Source organism: Cyprinodon tularosa, unplaced genomic scaffold, assembly GCF_016077235.1.
Source record: "Cyprinodon tularosa strain WSP-4 unplaced genomic scaffold, ASM1607723v1 ctg296, whole genome shotgun sequence".
Lineage (NCBI taxonomy): Eukaryota > Metazoa > Chordata > Actinopteri > Cyprinodontiformes > Cyprinodontidae > Cyprinodon > Cyprinodon tularosa.
The window spans coordinates 663,302-679,803 of NW_024039003.1; the positions used below are offsets into that span (position 1 = coordinate 663,302).

At 37.4% G+C, this 16,502-nt stretch overlaps 1 protein-coding gene across 3 annotated transcripts in view; it reads right to left on the reverse strand.

Annotated features, from left to right (window-relative positions):
* Positions 1-7,808: 7,808 nt before the first annotated feature.
* Positions 7,809-16,502, reverse strand: part of LOC119787360 — an 88,445-nt gene continuing 79,751 nt past the window's right edge. The window contains exon 7 of one of the 3 annotated variants that reach the window (XM_038291181.1): positions 7,809-8,416. In XM_038291181.1, the coding sequence (XP_038147109.1) occupies positions 8,293-8,416 (124 nt within the window). In that variant the 3' untranslated portion in view covers positions 7,809-8,292. The remainder of the gene's footprint in view (positions 8,417-16,502) is intronic. The other 2 variants (XM_038291182.1, XM_038291183.1) reach the window with 2 other exon arrangements.

The following is a 16,502-nucleotide window of genomic DNA, read 5'->3' on the forward strand; positions in this document are numbered from 1 at the left end:
CACATTAGCATGCTGGAGGTAGCATATGCACTCATCTGGAAACGCATAAATGGATTTCTTTAAAGTTATTCTTTAAACATTTCTTTAAACATTTTTATTCTGGTCTTTATGATTTTTATCCATTTTTATTCTCGTATTCATCTGTCTGTTTTTTTATGGAATATGGACAAAGCATCGGCATTAAAACCGATCAAGCGTGAAAACACTGATGTCACCAGACACAAGGGAAGCTTTATAACTGCATAACGCAGCATCGCAGCTCCTGGTTAGAATGAGTCCAATGGCCTTCCAGAGTCTGTGGGGATCAGGATTCATGCCCTGCAGAAACGTCCGATCCAATGTTGGGCCGATGGGACACGGGTGCGTCACGCACACGGTTTCTGCTACTCTAAGTAGCAGCTATACCTGAAATCATCTAACCGACCAAATGATGCATTTTATTGTGAAATAAAGTTAGTTAAAGCATAATGTTGGTGAAAATTCTCAGGCATCCAGGTCACAGTCCTTCCAAAGCAGTTAAAAACATCCACTGGACTTTGTTTCCAAGTTTAAAACCGTTTCACCTCGAACTCGACGCTATTTCTGACATTTTTAATTGAAAAAGGTCTTCAAATGTCTTTAAACTTGGAAACAAAGTCCAGTTGATTGCTTTTTTTTTTTTTCCCTTACTTTTTTGGAATCAAAGCATAATATCAACACAATAATTACCTAAAAACAAATAAATGTTTGGCAGAGGCCAATTTGTTTTCCAAATATTTGCACTTGACCTATTATGAAAATTTTATGAAATATTTTTTCATTTAACATTTTAAATTTGCTTCGTTCACTAATATGCGTCGCTGATTTTTTTCCACAGGGTTTGGGCGGCGCACCAGAATCAAGCTAGCTTCAAAAAGTCTTTGATGAAATTTTCCTCCAACCGTTCCTAAGGTTTAAAGGTAATTTTAATCAAATGTCAGAGAAAATAAGAGGAACTCTGAAGGTTTCTGCACAGAACCCTCCTGTAACTATGCTGAGCAGAAAACAATATGGCGGATGAGAACGAGTTCCTCGTGGCAAGATTCAGAAATACAAACATTTTGGTCCATAACGATCATATCCATCATCAGATTGGTAGAAATCCTGAGCTATCTCTATAGTTCTGCTGCTATAGGCTTAGACTGCTGGAGGACATAGGGACCCCTTTTTCATCATTCTGCTTCATTCTATCTCTATTCTCCCACTCTGCAGAATCTGTTAGTTCAATCTCTAACGTTCTGCTCTCTCTGCTTTTTCTCATAGTAGCTTCATCTGGTCTGTTCCTGTTTGGCTGTGACTCCATCCTGGAGAGAAATATCAGCTGTGCTGCTGCCATCAACACCTTTGTTTCTAGATGTTGGAGCTTGGCCTGTTTTCCAGTGTAGTCCTGTTTCTCTGACTGTGACTAACTGGATGTGCTCTCTTCATCCTCTGACATGGGAGCTGGCTCGGAGCTCGTCTGCCTGGCTGTGTGTTTCCTGGACGGGGCCGCCTGTGGAGCTGGTTGACAGTTGCCTTTTGTATCTATGCTTCTTTTTCTATGTCTGCTTCTGTCTCCTTGAACCCCAGTGGGCCTCAGCAGATGGCCGCTCACACTGAGCCTGGTTCTGCTGGAGGTTTCTTCCTGTTCAAAGGGAGTTTTTCCTCTCCACTGTCGCTACAAGCATGCTTAGTGTGAGGGATTGCTGAAGAGTCAATGAGTCGATGCAATCAGCTGGTTCTCCTTAGATAGAAAACTTTGAATCAATCTGACTGGATGATCTGGTGAACTGGAAAGTGACCTGAGATGACATGATGTGAATTGGAGCTATAGAAATACACTGAATAGAATTGAAACTTACTTCACAACATGAGGATGCATTAGAAAGTTCAGAGGCTTTGTCTGAACATCCACCCTGACCACCATATAGGGCACTACACCATTTTAGCATTTCAGCTTGCAGGTTAGCGCTCACAGAGCTCAGAGTATTAAGTTAAAACTTCCCTTTTCTGTTGCTTTTGTTCAATAAAAGTAAGTTTTGAGACCATTTGAGACGAGAACATTATACTTTAAAGTGTCACTATATGGTCCATTTACCGATTTTATGCGTAATAAAAAAAAAAAAAATTTCGAAGTTGAGAGGACCGCGGCCACCAGCGGACCTCCGAGGCTAACGGCGGCCAGGCTAACGTTAGCCCGTCTGCAGCAGCCCTCTCTCAGCATAGCCGTGTGTGAAGGACCGCTGGCTATGATGGCGATTTTCTTTTTTTTTTTTTTTTTGGCAAAATGTTAATTCGACTGTGTTCATTATTATTCCCCCACTAAATGGAGAAGAATTGATTATTATCCAGAGACTATTAATAACAGGAGGAGAAATAAAGCTCCAGACTAACCGAGCGTGTGGTGATGTCATCAGTACGCTTCTGTTCCTATTAAATCCGATTTATTCTCCAGTTCTCACCAATTCCAGACTTTCCTGTGTTCTTCTCAAGAACAAACTTGGCGAGGACACTAGTCCGTACTCACGTTCTTGTGAATTAAGACTTTAGGCTGTTTGCAGGTTTGTTTTCATTTCTTCCCCTTCAAGTGAGTTTTCTGGTTTTCCGTATTTTTGTGGATCCTAGGGTTTTATGTTTTTGGATTTTTGCTTCTGTTGCCTTTTTTGGATAAATAAATCTGCAGAAAAACACCTTCAGCTTCACTCTGAATATACTCTGATACAGACATTCAGATAGAACAGTCGAAAACTAGAACTAAACCGCTCAGATGTTTTTCACTGCATTTCTATTGAAAGCCTATATTTGGTTTTAAAGGTTTTCATAAGTTAGAATTGCTGCTTTTCTGGTTAAATAAAGAAGTTTAGTTTCAGTTTTTTTATTATAATTTTCCCTCTTTTTTTTACTGGTTTTGGGCGCCTGTACTGGTCAGAACCCAGTACCCAAACAGGCAGCAGACGTAACCAAAGATCTGGATACTGAAAGTTAAAAGGGCTAAAATGCTTCTTTTTTTTCCAACATTGATTAATTTTACCAGAATAGAAGAGGAAAACATTTCTCGACAGCCTGGTAATCGCCATGGTAACTAGTAGTCATAATACGGGATGTTTTGGTAGCGGCCTCGGTCCGGTTGGATTCACAGAATAAAGGCCTCAGTAGAACTGTTGCCTGGACTCGCTCAGCGTCGGTTGACTCTCCCACTTCCTCCGCTCCTTAAAACTCTGCTGTCTTTGTCCTTCACTGCTGGCTGTAATCTGCTGGATGAGAAGGTTTCACGTTTCCAAACATTTACCTGAACACGTCGTCTCAGCATGGCCGCCGTTCACGGCTGAATGGAGCTGAAAGGCCTCCGTAACCGAGACCACAGAAGTCGGACGCGCATGTTTGAGTCCAAAACACCATGAAGGAAAAGTTTTCTCTGCAACACTGAGACTTTGTGATACGAAATGCTTTTAAATTCAGATTGTAACCCAAAATAAAGTTATATATCTTTAAAGGAGTATTTCAAATCTTTGTTTGTAGAGATAAATGTTTTAAAGGTTCTTTAATATTTTAGGCAGGACTTGATTTGTGAAACATTTCAGCATATTTCAGACGCCTGGTTTCATATTTATTTAAAGTTTTCCTTTGATTACTGAATACATCCAAAGGTTAAATAGATTTAAAGTCAAAGGGAAACGGCTGTTAACCTGACTCCGCATATCCATCTGGAAACCTTCCGTTGAAGTAATTTTGGGAAGGGGCGAAAATACTGGTTAGCTGATTGGCCTATGTTGGTGATAGACGGGCCAAATAAACCAATCAGATCAACGAAGCATATGACGTACTAACAGAGCGACGACGAAGAGGAGCCAATTGATAGATCAAACTCTTGCCGAAACCAGTCGGGAGAAGAGCAAAAACATCTTTTCCTCTGAGAAAAGCCTCCAGAGCAGTGTTTTGCTCTTCTTTCAGTGAAGAAATACTCTGTAATTCCCATAAAACTTGCTCGATAGCCACGCTAACGCTAGTTTCATCGGCTGAAGCCGCCATGTTCTTTAGACTGAACTGTGGCGCTTCTCGTTGCGTCACACCTCAACCCGCCTCAAAGCCAACGCTGATTGGACGTTCGTTTGGTGAACGGCTCCAAATTTTCTTTAACGGAGAGTCTCCAGACTGATCTGCGAGGGAAACCTTGAAAGCTCGCGGGATCAGGATGGTCTCACCAGGCTAAACGGCTGTTACAAACGTTTCTGAATTCTCCCGAGTGTTGCACGACTTTACACGAGTGAATGAAGTTTTTTTAATTGTGGGACAATTTCGTCTGATAAAGAGAACATCTATATCCACGTTTAAGCCAGAATGATTTGACATTTAAATATGATTTCCCTACAACTTTAAGCCTTTATCTTTTATTTTTTACTGATCTCATCTTCAATTTTACCATATTCCAATGCAGTAGAAGCCATTCAAAATTTCCAAACTTTCCTTGGCTGGTCCCCTACAATTCCTTTTTAAACATCTTAAATATTCTTTCTGTCATGATTTGTGGACATTAAGATCTAAAGAGAAGCGCCATCTGCTGGTCAGACCCTGTAATTCAGTGCAAGGGCGGAGTCTGATTAAAAAAATACAGGCCCAGGAGAAGGCCAGTGGCTGGAAGTTGGAGGGGATTCTGCTGCCATTTGACTGGGAAAGGCCATTTTGAATGGCTGCTAATGTATATTCCATTTCCAATAATTAATCAGACTTTATTTAATTGGTGCTTTCTGTACAGGAATCTGCTGAAAGTGGTATAAAAAACGAATCAAGAAACAAACCAAAATTTACAAACAAATGAACAGTTAGAGCAACGAGGAGGTGAGAAAATGCAGCACAGTAGAAAGAACTGAGCTAGATAATAAATATAATCAAGTTAAATGAATAGAGAGATCAGGAACTATTTTCTTTGGTTTTTATAAAACTTTCCATTTAGAACCACTGGGAGGTTCCTAAAGCCGGGGATACTCTGTACGACACTGTACGATTCTCCAGTCGTGCGACAATTTTTTGATCGGGCATCATGTAGTGTACAGAGGGTAAAGAGGGGCAATCAGCCTCTTACGACCATCGCCCCATCAGGAATCGTACAGTGTGAGCAGGTAGATCGCATCAGAGCGTCGGGTCGTGCAGCGTGAGAACAAACATGGTGAGCTGGGAACTTTTAAACCATGAGGTTTGGTCGTACAGTTTGAGCTGTAGCTTTAAAGTGTTCTCCCGGCTTTAGGCCAATTGATCGGAACATTTCCCTCAGTTGAAGCATTTAGCATGCTGTGGTGAGTTTCCCTTCATCAGTGCAGTAGTTGCACAGTTCTTGAGATTAAGAAATCACTTAATCAGGGTGTTGCTGATAGCCTGGTGAGACCATCCTGATCTCGCGAGCTTTCAAGGTTTCCCTCACAGATCAGTCTGGAGACTCTCTGCTAAAGAAAATTTGGAGCCGTTCACCAAACGAACGTCCAATCAGCGTTGGCTTTGAGGCGGGTTGAGGTGTGACGCAACGAGAAGCGCGACAGTTCAGTCTAAAGAACATGGCGGCTTCAGCCGATGAAACTAGCGTTAGCGTGGCTATCGAGCAAGTTTTATGGGAATTACAGAGTATTTCTTCCCTGAAAGAAGAGCAAAACACTGCTCTGGAGGCTTTTCTCAGAGGAAAAGATGTTTTTGCTCTTCTCCCGACTGGTTTCAGCAAGAGTTTGATCTATCAATTGGCTCCTCTTCGTCGTCGCTCTGTTAGTACGTCATATGCTTCGTTGATCTGATTGGTTTATTTGGCCCGTCTATCACCAACATAGGCCAATCAGCTAACCAGGATTTTCGCCCCTTCCCAAAATTACTTCAACGGAAGGTTTCCAGATGGATATGCGGAGCAAATCCATCTGGCGGAGTCAGGTTATGTTGCTGCAGTATTTGAGGAAAGGTTGAGTGGATGCAGTAGCATTAGCACGTTTGTGTATAAGGGCTATGTTTAATGCATAGTCGCGTCTTTTTTTTAATAGCACCTTTATTATGTAAAGACAAGATGTATAAAATGTAGCAATATTCCAGGAAGAAGATGAAGAACATCCATCGCAAGCTGAGAACTTTTAAACCCTGCCGTTTAGTCGTACAGAGTGAGCTGTAATGCGTGCTACGATTGAAAAAAAAAATCGTACAGCGTACGCCCGGCTTAAGGTTCTAACAGGACCTTCACCAGACAAATGGAGGGTTCTGGAAGTCCAGAAGGACCAAAACAGAAACAGGACGGAACGAGATCCTTTAGTTTGGTAACGATAAGCTCAGTTTATGGAGGAGCTGAAGTGGTTTTAGGAAGAGCAGAAAGCGTCAATCATCTGTTCTAGAAGTAAAGCCTGGAAACAGCAGAGCTCTGAAAACATGAGCTTCCATTAGACTGATCCGTGTTTGACATTAAAACCAGTTTATTAAACAAACTAATCCTGATAATCAACCTAAACATGAAGGGTTTAACAAGCCGCTCCATTCAGGTCATCAAATTAACACAAAGAGAAACAGAAAGAATGAAAGGATGAGATTTATTATCAGACCAGAAGGACGAGGAGAATCAGTCAAACTAAGTCCTTCGTTCCAAACTCTACAATCAGCCTCTAAATGACGCGGCCATCATGGCGATTATCCGTACGGGGGGCTGGGGTCCTGATGTGGGGGATGGGATGGGATGGTTGGCGTGTCTCATTCAGGAGCAGCTCTGTGTTCAGGGCAGAAAGATGAGCGAAAATCAAAACACCGAACACAAAGCAGGACACCTGAATGCAGCACCTCAATAGACAAAGACCCCAGATTTTCAACTAGAATCTAACAGTGTAGAACCTTCTGGAAAATCCTCCATGAACCTGAAGAAAACCAACCAGAAACAAACATCCCATCAGAACGGTTCTGTTCAGAGCAGGAGAAAAGCAGCCATGTTGGTCAGGGAGGGTCGGATCCAATCGTCTCACATTCTGAGGCTTTTATGGAGCAGCGGTTTATTTCTATAGATCCAATTCACATCATGTCATCTCAGGTCACTTTCCAGATCACCAGATCATCCAGTCAGATTGATTCAAAGTTTTCTATCTAAGGAAAACCAGCTGATTGCATCAACTCATTGACTCTTCAGCAATCCCTCACACTAAGCATGCTTGTAGCGACAGTGGAGAGGAAAAACTCCCTTTGCACTAGAAAAAATCGAAATCTAGAGAAGTCATTTTTTTCTTAAAATAAGTGCATTTGTTCTTGAAATGAGTAGGTAAAATAAATTTTGCATTTAAAATAATAAAACACAATTCCATTGTCTTATTTCAAGTGCATGTTATCTAATTATCTTGTTTTAAGGGTAAAATACTCATTCCATTGGCAAACTATTGCATTTATCTACTCAATTTCAGGGTAAATACAATTAATTTAATACATTTTCACTTATTCCTAGATCCTTTTTCCAGTGTGAACAGGAAGAAACCTCCAGCAGAACCAGGCTCAGTGTGAGCGGCCATCTGCTGAGGCCCACTGGGGTTCAAGGAGACAGAAGCAGACGTAGAAAAAGAAGCATAGATACAAAAGGCAACTGTCAACCAGCTCCACAGGCGGCCCCGTCCAGGAAACACACAGCCAGGCAGACGAGCTCCGAGCCAGCTCCCATGTCAGAGGATGAAGAGAGCACATCCAGTTAGTCACAGTCAGAGAAACAGGACTACACTGGAAAACAGGCCAAGCTCCAACATCTAGGAGTTTAAAGACGAGTCGGACCAACATTTACTACAAACAAACTTTACTGAAATTATGTGAATGACATTTTAATCCAAACAGGTCAGTCTGTGACCCCAGAACAAAAAACAGAGCCATAAAAACACACATTTTATTACTTCACTCTATAAGTAATCATGTTCAGTTTTAGACAAATTAATTTTGTTAAATGGTATTTAGATATGTCATTCACAAGTTGAAGCGGTTTTTATTTGTTTAATTTATTTATTTACAGTGTAATGTTTTAGAAAACCATAAAAGTTACATGCTGGTGAAGATTCTCAGGTCATAGTCATTAAAAACAAAAAGCTAATGAGCAATCCCCTGGACTTTGTTTCCATGTTTGAAGATGTTTCGCTTCCCATCCAGGAAGCTTTCTAATCATCTTAATTTCCTTCCCCTCAGTAATGTGAGTTTATTGGGATCACAGACTGTGGTTGAGGTTCAGACAGAATGGATGCTGTGTTGCGTGTGAAGCGGTGGAGCAGCGGGACGCTGTTTTTTGGACGGCCCGTGTCTCCGTGTCCGGGATTATTCTGGTCAGCGGCCTTTGAACCTCTGTGCTGAATGACGGCTAATCTGCCGCTCCTTTCGGGTCGCAGCCAAACAAAGTGCTTCAAAGGTCATTAAGGCTGAGGTCGCTCCACTTTGGGTAATCCTGGAGCTGCAGGTGCAGAAAAAAAACAAACATGGTCGACTTCCAAAGGAGAACGTCGAACTTTCTCCATCTTCACTTTACAATTAGCAGGACTGATTCTCACTGAGAGTCTTTGGTTTACGGGAGAAACATGATCAGAGACGAACTTTCTCCTCAAAAATGTTCTTCATGTTGGAGAATCTTTAGATTAAAGTACTTAAACTAATTTTTCTTTTAATAAATGAAAATTTGTTTGTTTTTTTAACATTCCAGGTGTTTTTCTAATCCAAGTTTTTCTACGCATGAAAAACAAGCTAGAAATAAGTAAAAATGTCTTAAATTAAATGTATTTACCCTTGATGTGAGTAGTTAAATGAGATAGTTTGGAAATGGAAGAGATGTTTTTATTTTTAAAATAAAATAATTAGATAATATGCACTTGAAATAAGACAATTCAATTGTGTTTTCTTATTTTTAGGGTAAATTGTCTTGTTCCATTGGCAAAGTATCTCAATCGCCTCCTCAATTCAAGAACAAATGCACTTATTTATAAAAAGATATATAAAAAGACTCTTAGATTTAGATTGGTTCCAGTGTTTGGGCATGTAATTATTCACATTTAGTGACTTTAACACAATTATTTTATGTCCTACCCTGCTAACATGAAACAGTTGTGTTAAAGTAAGTAAAACTGATTAAGTAAAAACTGCTGCATTGTTTTTTCAATGTGGTTGAAGCGGGATAATTGGTCTCCAAACGCTGCAGCTCCTTCCTTAGAAAGCTGTTAAACATCTTTATCCCTCCTCACATAAACCCACCGGGTGATTCCTTCTTTAAAACGGGTCATTGGGCCACATTATAATTTGGTTCCTCACTGGAAAAGATCTAAATCTAGATGAGTCATTTTTTTTAAGTGAGTTTTTCTTGGATTGAGGAGCTAAAAGAGACATTCTGCCAATAGAACAAGAGAATTTACACTAAAAATAATAAGGAAAAAAAAACAACAATTGCATTGTCTTATTCCAAGTGCATATTATCTAATTATCTTATTTTTAGATTAAAAATACTCATTCCTTTGGCAAACTATCTCATTTAACTGCTCAAATTAAGGGTAAATACATTGAATTTAAGACACTTTTACTTATTTCTAGATGGTTTTTCTAGTGTATTAGTGCCACTGGGACATTTTGTAAATTTCCCCTAATTTTCCTCTTAATTTGAGCAGGTAAATAAGATGATCTTCCTACTCTTACAATAAGATAATTAGATAATATACACTTTTATACACAGTTTATTGTTTTTTCTTATTTTAAAAGTACACTGGAAAAAAATCTAGATCTAGATAAGTCATTTTTTCTTTAAATAAGTGCATCTGTTCTTGGATTGAGGCGGTAAAAGAGACATTTTGCCAATAAAACAAGACAATTTACACTTAAAATAAGAAAACACAATTACATTGTCTTATTTCAAGTGGATATTATCTAAATATCTTATTTTAAGAGTAAAGATACTCATTCCAAAATTGAAATTTTGAATATAATTAAAGAAAAATTGGAGTCTTTTTTTTTATGTGAATTTTTAAGTGCATGAGTGCATTTTCCTTAAATTGAGTAGGAAACTGAGACATTTTGAGACATTTAAAATAGGTGAAAAACAACTGCATTGTCTTGTTTCAAGTGCATTTTATTTAATTATCTTATTAAATTGTCTCTTAACTTTTTAGGCTAAATGGTTTTAATACTTTCTGAAGTTTTAGTCGTTTTTCCAGAAACAAAAACTTTAATTCAAAAAGTGATTTAACTGATTTAAATCTGCGTTTCTGAGCAGATCTCATCAATCTTTGATGCCTAATTTAAAATTAAAGCCATAAGCGACTAATCCCAGGAAAATAATTTCATTGTCCTTCCAGAAAAATGTGAATTTACTTTGAAAATCTTCTAAAAGCAGTTCCAGACCAAAGATGAACTTTTCTTTACGGGAGACCAGGAGCCACAAACCTTTGATCTAAAGCGTTAGACGGTTATTCTGTAAAAATCCTGACAGTCGTTCACTGGATGCCTGAACGAACCGAAACATAACAAAAAAAAAGAGTGAAATGTAACGAAGATTGAGGAAACTAAATAAGAAAAACTTTAAAAAATGAACACAGAAGAGAATGAATGAGTTTAAAAGTTGGTTTATGGTTCTGAATATAGATTTAAAAAAGCCAGAATTATTATTGATCTGCACCATATGTGTTTTATTATTATAAAATCTAGATTTAAAAAGGTGAACAACAGCTTAAAAGATTTAGATTTTAATTCATTCAAAAACAAAATTTAATTTAGTTTTTACACAGATTTCTGCCTAATAATTCCTTCTTTATGGGATAAATTTTAAATAACTTTTTTATTAAATCTGTTTTTCCTTTAGTTGATTTAAAGAGAAACAGGAAAAAAAAAACAGATGAAGTGATAATCTTTAATTATTTGGAGCAGAAGGTTAGAAGCTGTTGCTGTCGCTCCGTTATTCGCAGAATTAAATGAATTAACATCAACAAGTTCAGCGTGTTTGGATTATCTGTTATTAAATTAGAGAATAAATAAAATATTAATAAAAAGATATACAAAGAATCCAGCTTTTTCTGTGTAGGAAAACTAATTGTGAATACTTTTACTACATTATTTAACAAAAACTACATTAAATAAATACATAAAACTGCTGCTAAACTAATAGAAACTTGCCTTCAGGTAAGTTTTTAAAATGGAAAGGTTTATGGCAAGCAGCTTTAGCATTTAAAAAGGTAGAAAATCCTGTTCTATCTGAATCTACGAAACGTCACCAAATACAAATAAAAGTTCAAAACAACCTGAAAGAGTCAAAGTTTTAATCAATTGAAAAGTTTATTAAAGTTGAAGAAAGAAAAAGCTTATTATTTTTAAAAGCATTTTAATAGCAAACTTTTTAGAGAAACTTTGTAAAACATTTAAGGTTCAGTTCAGTGCGTCTGCAAAATCCGCATTTATAACGGCTGTTTGACAGTTATGATGGTTTCAGACACTTTTTTTATTTTTTAGGGATTTTTTTAAAGGATGAAACAAACAATAATTGGTTGTTATTATCTTCTAACAGCAGCTTCTGCTTCTGGAGGAAAGGAAACAACAGAAAGCTGAAGATCCACGGCTGGACTGGAAGCTCCTCCTGCAGCTTTGACCCATTTCAGCATTTTAGGATTTTTGTTTTTCCACATAAATCAATGAAAACAACCAGTGGCAGAGATCCAGTGGAAAACAAGAAGACTGGGAGCCGTTAGACGACCAGTTCACTGTGTTACTGGAACCATAGAAACCAACGGAACAGGCTTTAAAATTTAGATTTAATGTGAAATAAAGATAAATTCCTTCATTTAGTGATCGAGGCTCAACAGGTTGAATTACGTTTATTTAAAGGAGGGTTTATTTGTTCAATTTAATTACCATATAAATAAAAATATTCAACATTTTCTTCATATTAAAAATAAAAATGTATTTAAAATATAAAACAGCCCTAATTGTTCATTTTAGATCCTTATTGTGGATTAAAGATTTCAGCTGCTTTTTAAAACCAATTCTGTTCATTTTTACTTCCTGATGAACTTTAAAGCTGAATTCTCTGTTTCACTGTTTAAATGGTTTATAATTTAATTCTTCCACATTTTAAACTGCGCTCATAAATATATTTAATTCTTGAAAATTAGAAAAATAGCAGAAAGAAAACTTTATTGACTTTTACTGACTTTATTTTATAGGACAAATTTTCTATGAAATCTGTGTTCAGGTAAAGTTTTTAGCCTAAATAAAATAAAATCAATTAAGAAAAATAAAATAAATTAATTAGAGAGGGGAAAATTTAGCAAAAATAGAAAACTTGTACTTTTTTTTTCACATTGCAACAAAGTTTTATTTCGTTTTTCATTGTTCAGACTTTAAACTTATCTGCATTAATTTAATAAATGATTAAATAAAAACATTAGTTTTATTGTTTGACCCTCAGCTCTGCACAGATATATTTATCATTTATATATTTCAATGCAATATTATTATAATATTATTTATTTATATACTTTATAAATGTTTTTTCACCTTCAGTGATTTTTAGAGACTCTGTTCCATTTTTTTTCTATACAAAAAATGTTTATTTTTAGATATTTATGCCTTTTTATGTTTGAAGTAAATATTAAATTAATTTAATTAAAAAATAAACCAATGAAGATCTTTATTTATTATTTTTTTATGCAGCTAAAAAGTTATTTATATGTTTTTTGGGAGGTTTTAATTAAAGGATTTTGCCAGAAGCTTCACTAATTTGCTGCTTTGACACCTTAGAAAGCTGCAGCTTTAACCACAATAAAAACATTTAAAAATATCCATCCTGAAGAAAAGAAATTCTTTAATTCATTTTAAAATAAGAGCTTTAAAACTGTGCATGTCGGCGTCCATTCATGCATTATTATTTAATAGCATGAGAAGGAAATGGGGTCAACAGGAAGCCTCCTGTGAAAGAAGCTGCTGCAGGTTTCTGCTCCTCTCCATCGTTAGCGTATCAGAGGCTGTTTAGCATCATTTCCTGAATGTCTGAACTTTTCTGTCAGAAGGAACAGATGTGACAGGGAATGAGAGGTGATTTTATTTGGCTGATATGCGAGTAGATCAACCTCAGCGGGCTGTCTGAGGCGCACCGACCCCTTCAGGTTCATCATCATTAACACTCCCACTGACAGAGCCTAACAGCTCGTGTCACATCATGTAATCTCCGTGTATTTGTTTATGATGGAGGACTGTAAACACCAGGACGGGCTGTCAGGCCGTTTAAAGATGAGAACCCCCCCCCCCCGAAGGGTCCAAAGGCCCAACAGGGAGGCTGATGGGAGGAGAACCGAAGAACATTTCTCTAAACGTTGCTTAAAAAGCAGGAAACCAGACATCAGTGTGTCTGAATTAGATGGGAAAGGTTCCATAACAGGTCAAAGGTCAGGCATACATGTTTTTATATTTAATATGTGCATCATCTCCACCTCTGGTTCTGATAAACAATCTAGAAACAAGCAAAAATGTCTTAAATTAAGGTATTTACCCTTAATTTGAGCAGGTAAATGAGATGATTTGCCAATGGAATGAGTATTTTTACTCTTAAACGATATTTGGATAAAATGCACTTGAAATAAGACAATTCAATTGTTTTTTCTTGTTTTAAGTGTAAATTGTCTTGTTCTATTGGAAAAATGTCTCTTTTTCCTCCTCAATCCAAGAACAAATGCACTTATTTAAAGAAAAAAACCACTTATCTAGATTTAGATTTTTTTCCAGTGAATAATCTGAAATCTGAATAAACATGGCAGCTAAACTGGAATAAAATCTGACTTATTCTGAGTTTTAAAGTACATTTAAATATATTTTAAACTGTAGAAAATATGAGCAGGGAGGTTTTTCAAAAACATCAACACCTGGAGGGGAAGTGGTAATTTCCCACTGCTGTAAGAGTCAGTGAAGCCAGCACAGGTTTAGTTGAATTAAGAAACTTTAGATAAATAAAATACTTCAAATGTTGTTTGATCTGAATCTTTAGCATCTAAATGCTAAAAATTCTGCAACTGATCTATTGTTAAATTATTTATATCTATTCATACAGAATAAAGGAAATTGTGATATTATAGTTTTTATTTAACAGATTAAATAATTAATATAAGATAGACAAAACATTTAAAATCAAAACTTTGTTTACATCCTTTATTTTTATTTATTAATCAAGTTCTCTTTTTCATGTCTGTTGAGTGATTTAAAATATCAGGGTAAAATGTTAGTTTTTAAAAACTTTTTTGCAGTAAAACAAGCAGAGAAAGAGAAATCAGAAGGTTTTAGATCAAATAAAAATAATAAATAAAACATGAATCTGAAAAATAATAATAATTAACAGAGCAATTAAATAAACGGAGCAATTTAAAAGTAAAAATAAAAATAAAACACAATTCTTTAAGTTTTTGTTAGAAATAAAATTGTATTTTTCATTTTCTGATATTATATATAGTTTATGAAATTATTACCATAAATATAACAATACGGAAGAGGATTAGGGCCACTGAAAAAAAAAAAGAAAAGTTAACTGATTTTTTAATTTTATTTCAGTTTAATATGGGAAAAAAGTCAGAATTCTGACTTTAATCTCAAAATTCTGAGAATAAAGTGTTAGATTAAAGTCAGCATTTTAAGAGTAAAGTCAGAATTCTGACTTTTTTCACAGAATTCTGACTTTAATCTAAGAATTCTGACTTATTTTATTGTCAGAATTCAGAGAAAAAAATTCAGGATTCTGACTTTTTTCTCATATTAAACTGAAATAAAATTTAAAAAATCAGTTAACTTTTCTTTTTTTTTTTGAGTGGCCCTAATCCTCTTCCGTATAACCATAAATTTTGTTTTAATTTTAATGTTTTTCTCTGTCAAAAAGTCCCTGGAGACTTTAAATAACCTCCAGTCGTTTCCAAACAGGCGGCTTTTTGTTTATAATTTAGAATAACTTTTTTTCAAGTTTTCAATATATTAATATTTAGAGCAAAATGTGTAAAATAAAAAACATACAAACCCATTCAAATGTTTTCATTTTTAGAAACAATGCATCCACTTTTAAATGTGTTATTTTTGTTGAAATGTTTGTTTAAATCTGTCAATTAAAAGCTGTTATAATAAAGCGACTCTTCAGATATTTATTAAGGTTTTATAAAGAAGCATTTTTATTTTAATACGTGAAACAGCTGCGCTTCACTGCAGAAGTTTAAAAGCAGAAGAGCATAACCCCCCTCCCATTGCCTGACCCCCTCCCCTCCCTTAAATAACTTCCTGCTGCTCGTTGTTGCGTTTTAACGAGCGCCTCTTTGAGCGAAGCAGAAAGAAACATTATTCTAAATATTTCATGTCCCCATTATTCCAGATGAGTGGACGTGTTGTAATGTGCCATAATATTTTAGCTTTTTTTAAACTGCTGTCGGAGTAGTTGTGAGTATTTGCAAACACCTGGATAATAACTGAGGATTTATGAATGAATGGCTGCAGATAAGAGAAGCTTTATGCAGCTGCTTTGGAACGTCGGATGTTTTGACACACTTTTTACTTTCTTGTCTGCTTAATGTGGAGTTAAAATCCCACGAAGCGTTTAGTGTTTGCCAAAGCAGAAAGGTTAAACGAGTGTTTTCCCTGCAGCCGAGCGGTTTTGACAGGTCGGTTGGGTTTTTGTTGCTTCTAGCTTCCTGGTTGTTCTTCCTGCTGACGGCGGCGGTGGACGATGCGGTTTGGCAGCGTCTGACGGCCTTGAACCCTCCGTGACCTCTCTAAAGGGCATGGGCTTTAGCCGTGGCCAGGACGCAGTAAAAACTGTCCTGCAGTATTTTCAAACAAACACCGCCGCCCTGACCCGGCTGGCGGTGGCGCTCGCTCCCGCCCCGCCTCCCGCTGAAGATCGCGTGCAGAATCCAGGCAACGGCGAGCGAGCTGAGGGAGCGCTCGGCGCTGCTGCACACCCAGGCGGCGTGACCTTCCCCTTCCCTTCGCCAAACAGCTCAGCGACTCACCGAGCATGCCCAGTAGGAGCCACAGTGTTTCGTGACAACACTAATAGTCTGCATGGATCACTGGCACGCAGAGTCACTTCTAATTAGAATTATCTCAATCTTCGCCGGGATCTCATGTTGGGTTTTCTCCTCTGCTGCGGAACGCCGCCTCCCCAGTGGTCGGTTTGGCTGCCAGTCAGGAGGCCGGCTCCGCCCCTTGCTCCGCCTCCTAACCTCTCCCCGCTCTCTGCTCCATCTTCCCAGTTTTTTTCCTAAACAGGAGGGACATCCCGACCCGCGCTTCATCCTCACCTCGTGGCTTCACGCTCCGTTGCCTATGCATGCTTCTATTCCCTCCCACAACCATCTGCTATCGGGCTTTTCGCAGAAACAACTCTACAGTTTCCCCGAGACGTCGGCCATTCCAACCCACTTTCTCCTTCTGACTGGGAGCAGAACATGACGGGTGTCGCCCTGAAACAGCTGTGATTAAAGTCGCTGCCTCATCGTAGACGCCTTTGCGTCCTCGGTTTCCTTTGCTAACGAGGAGAATAA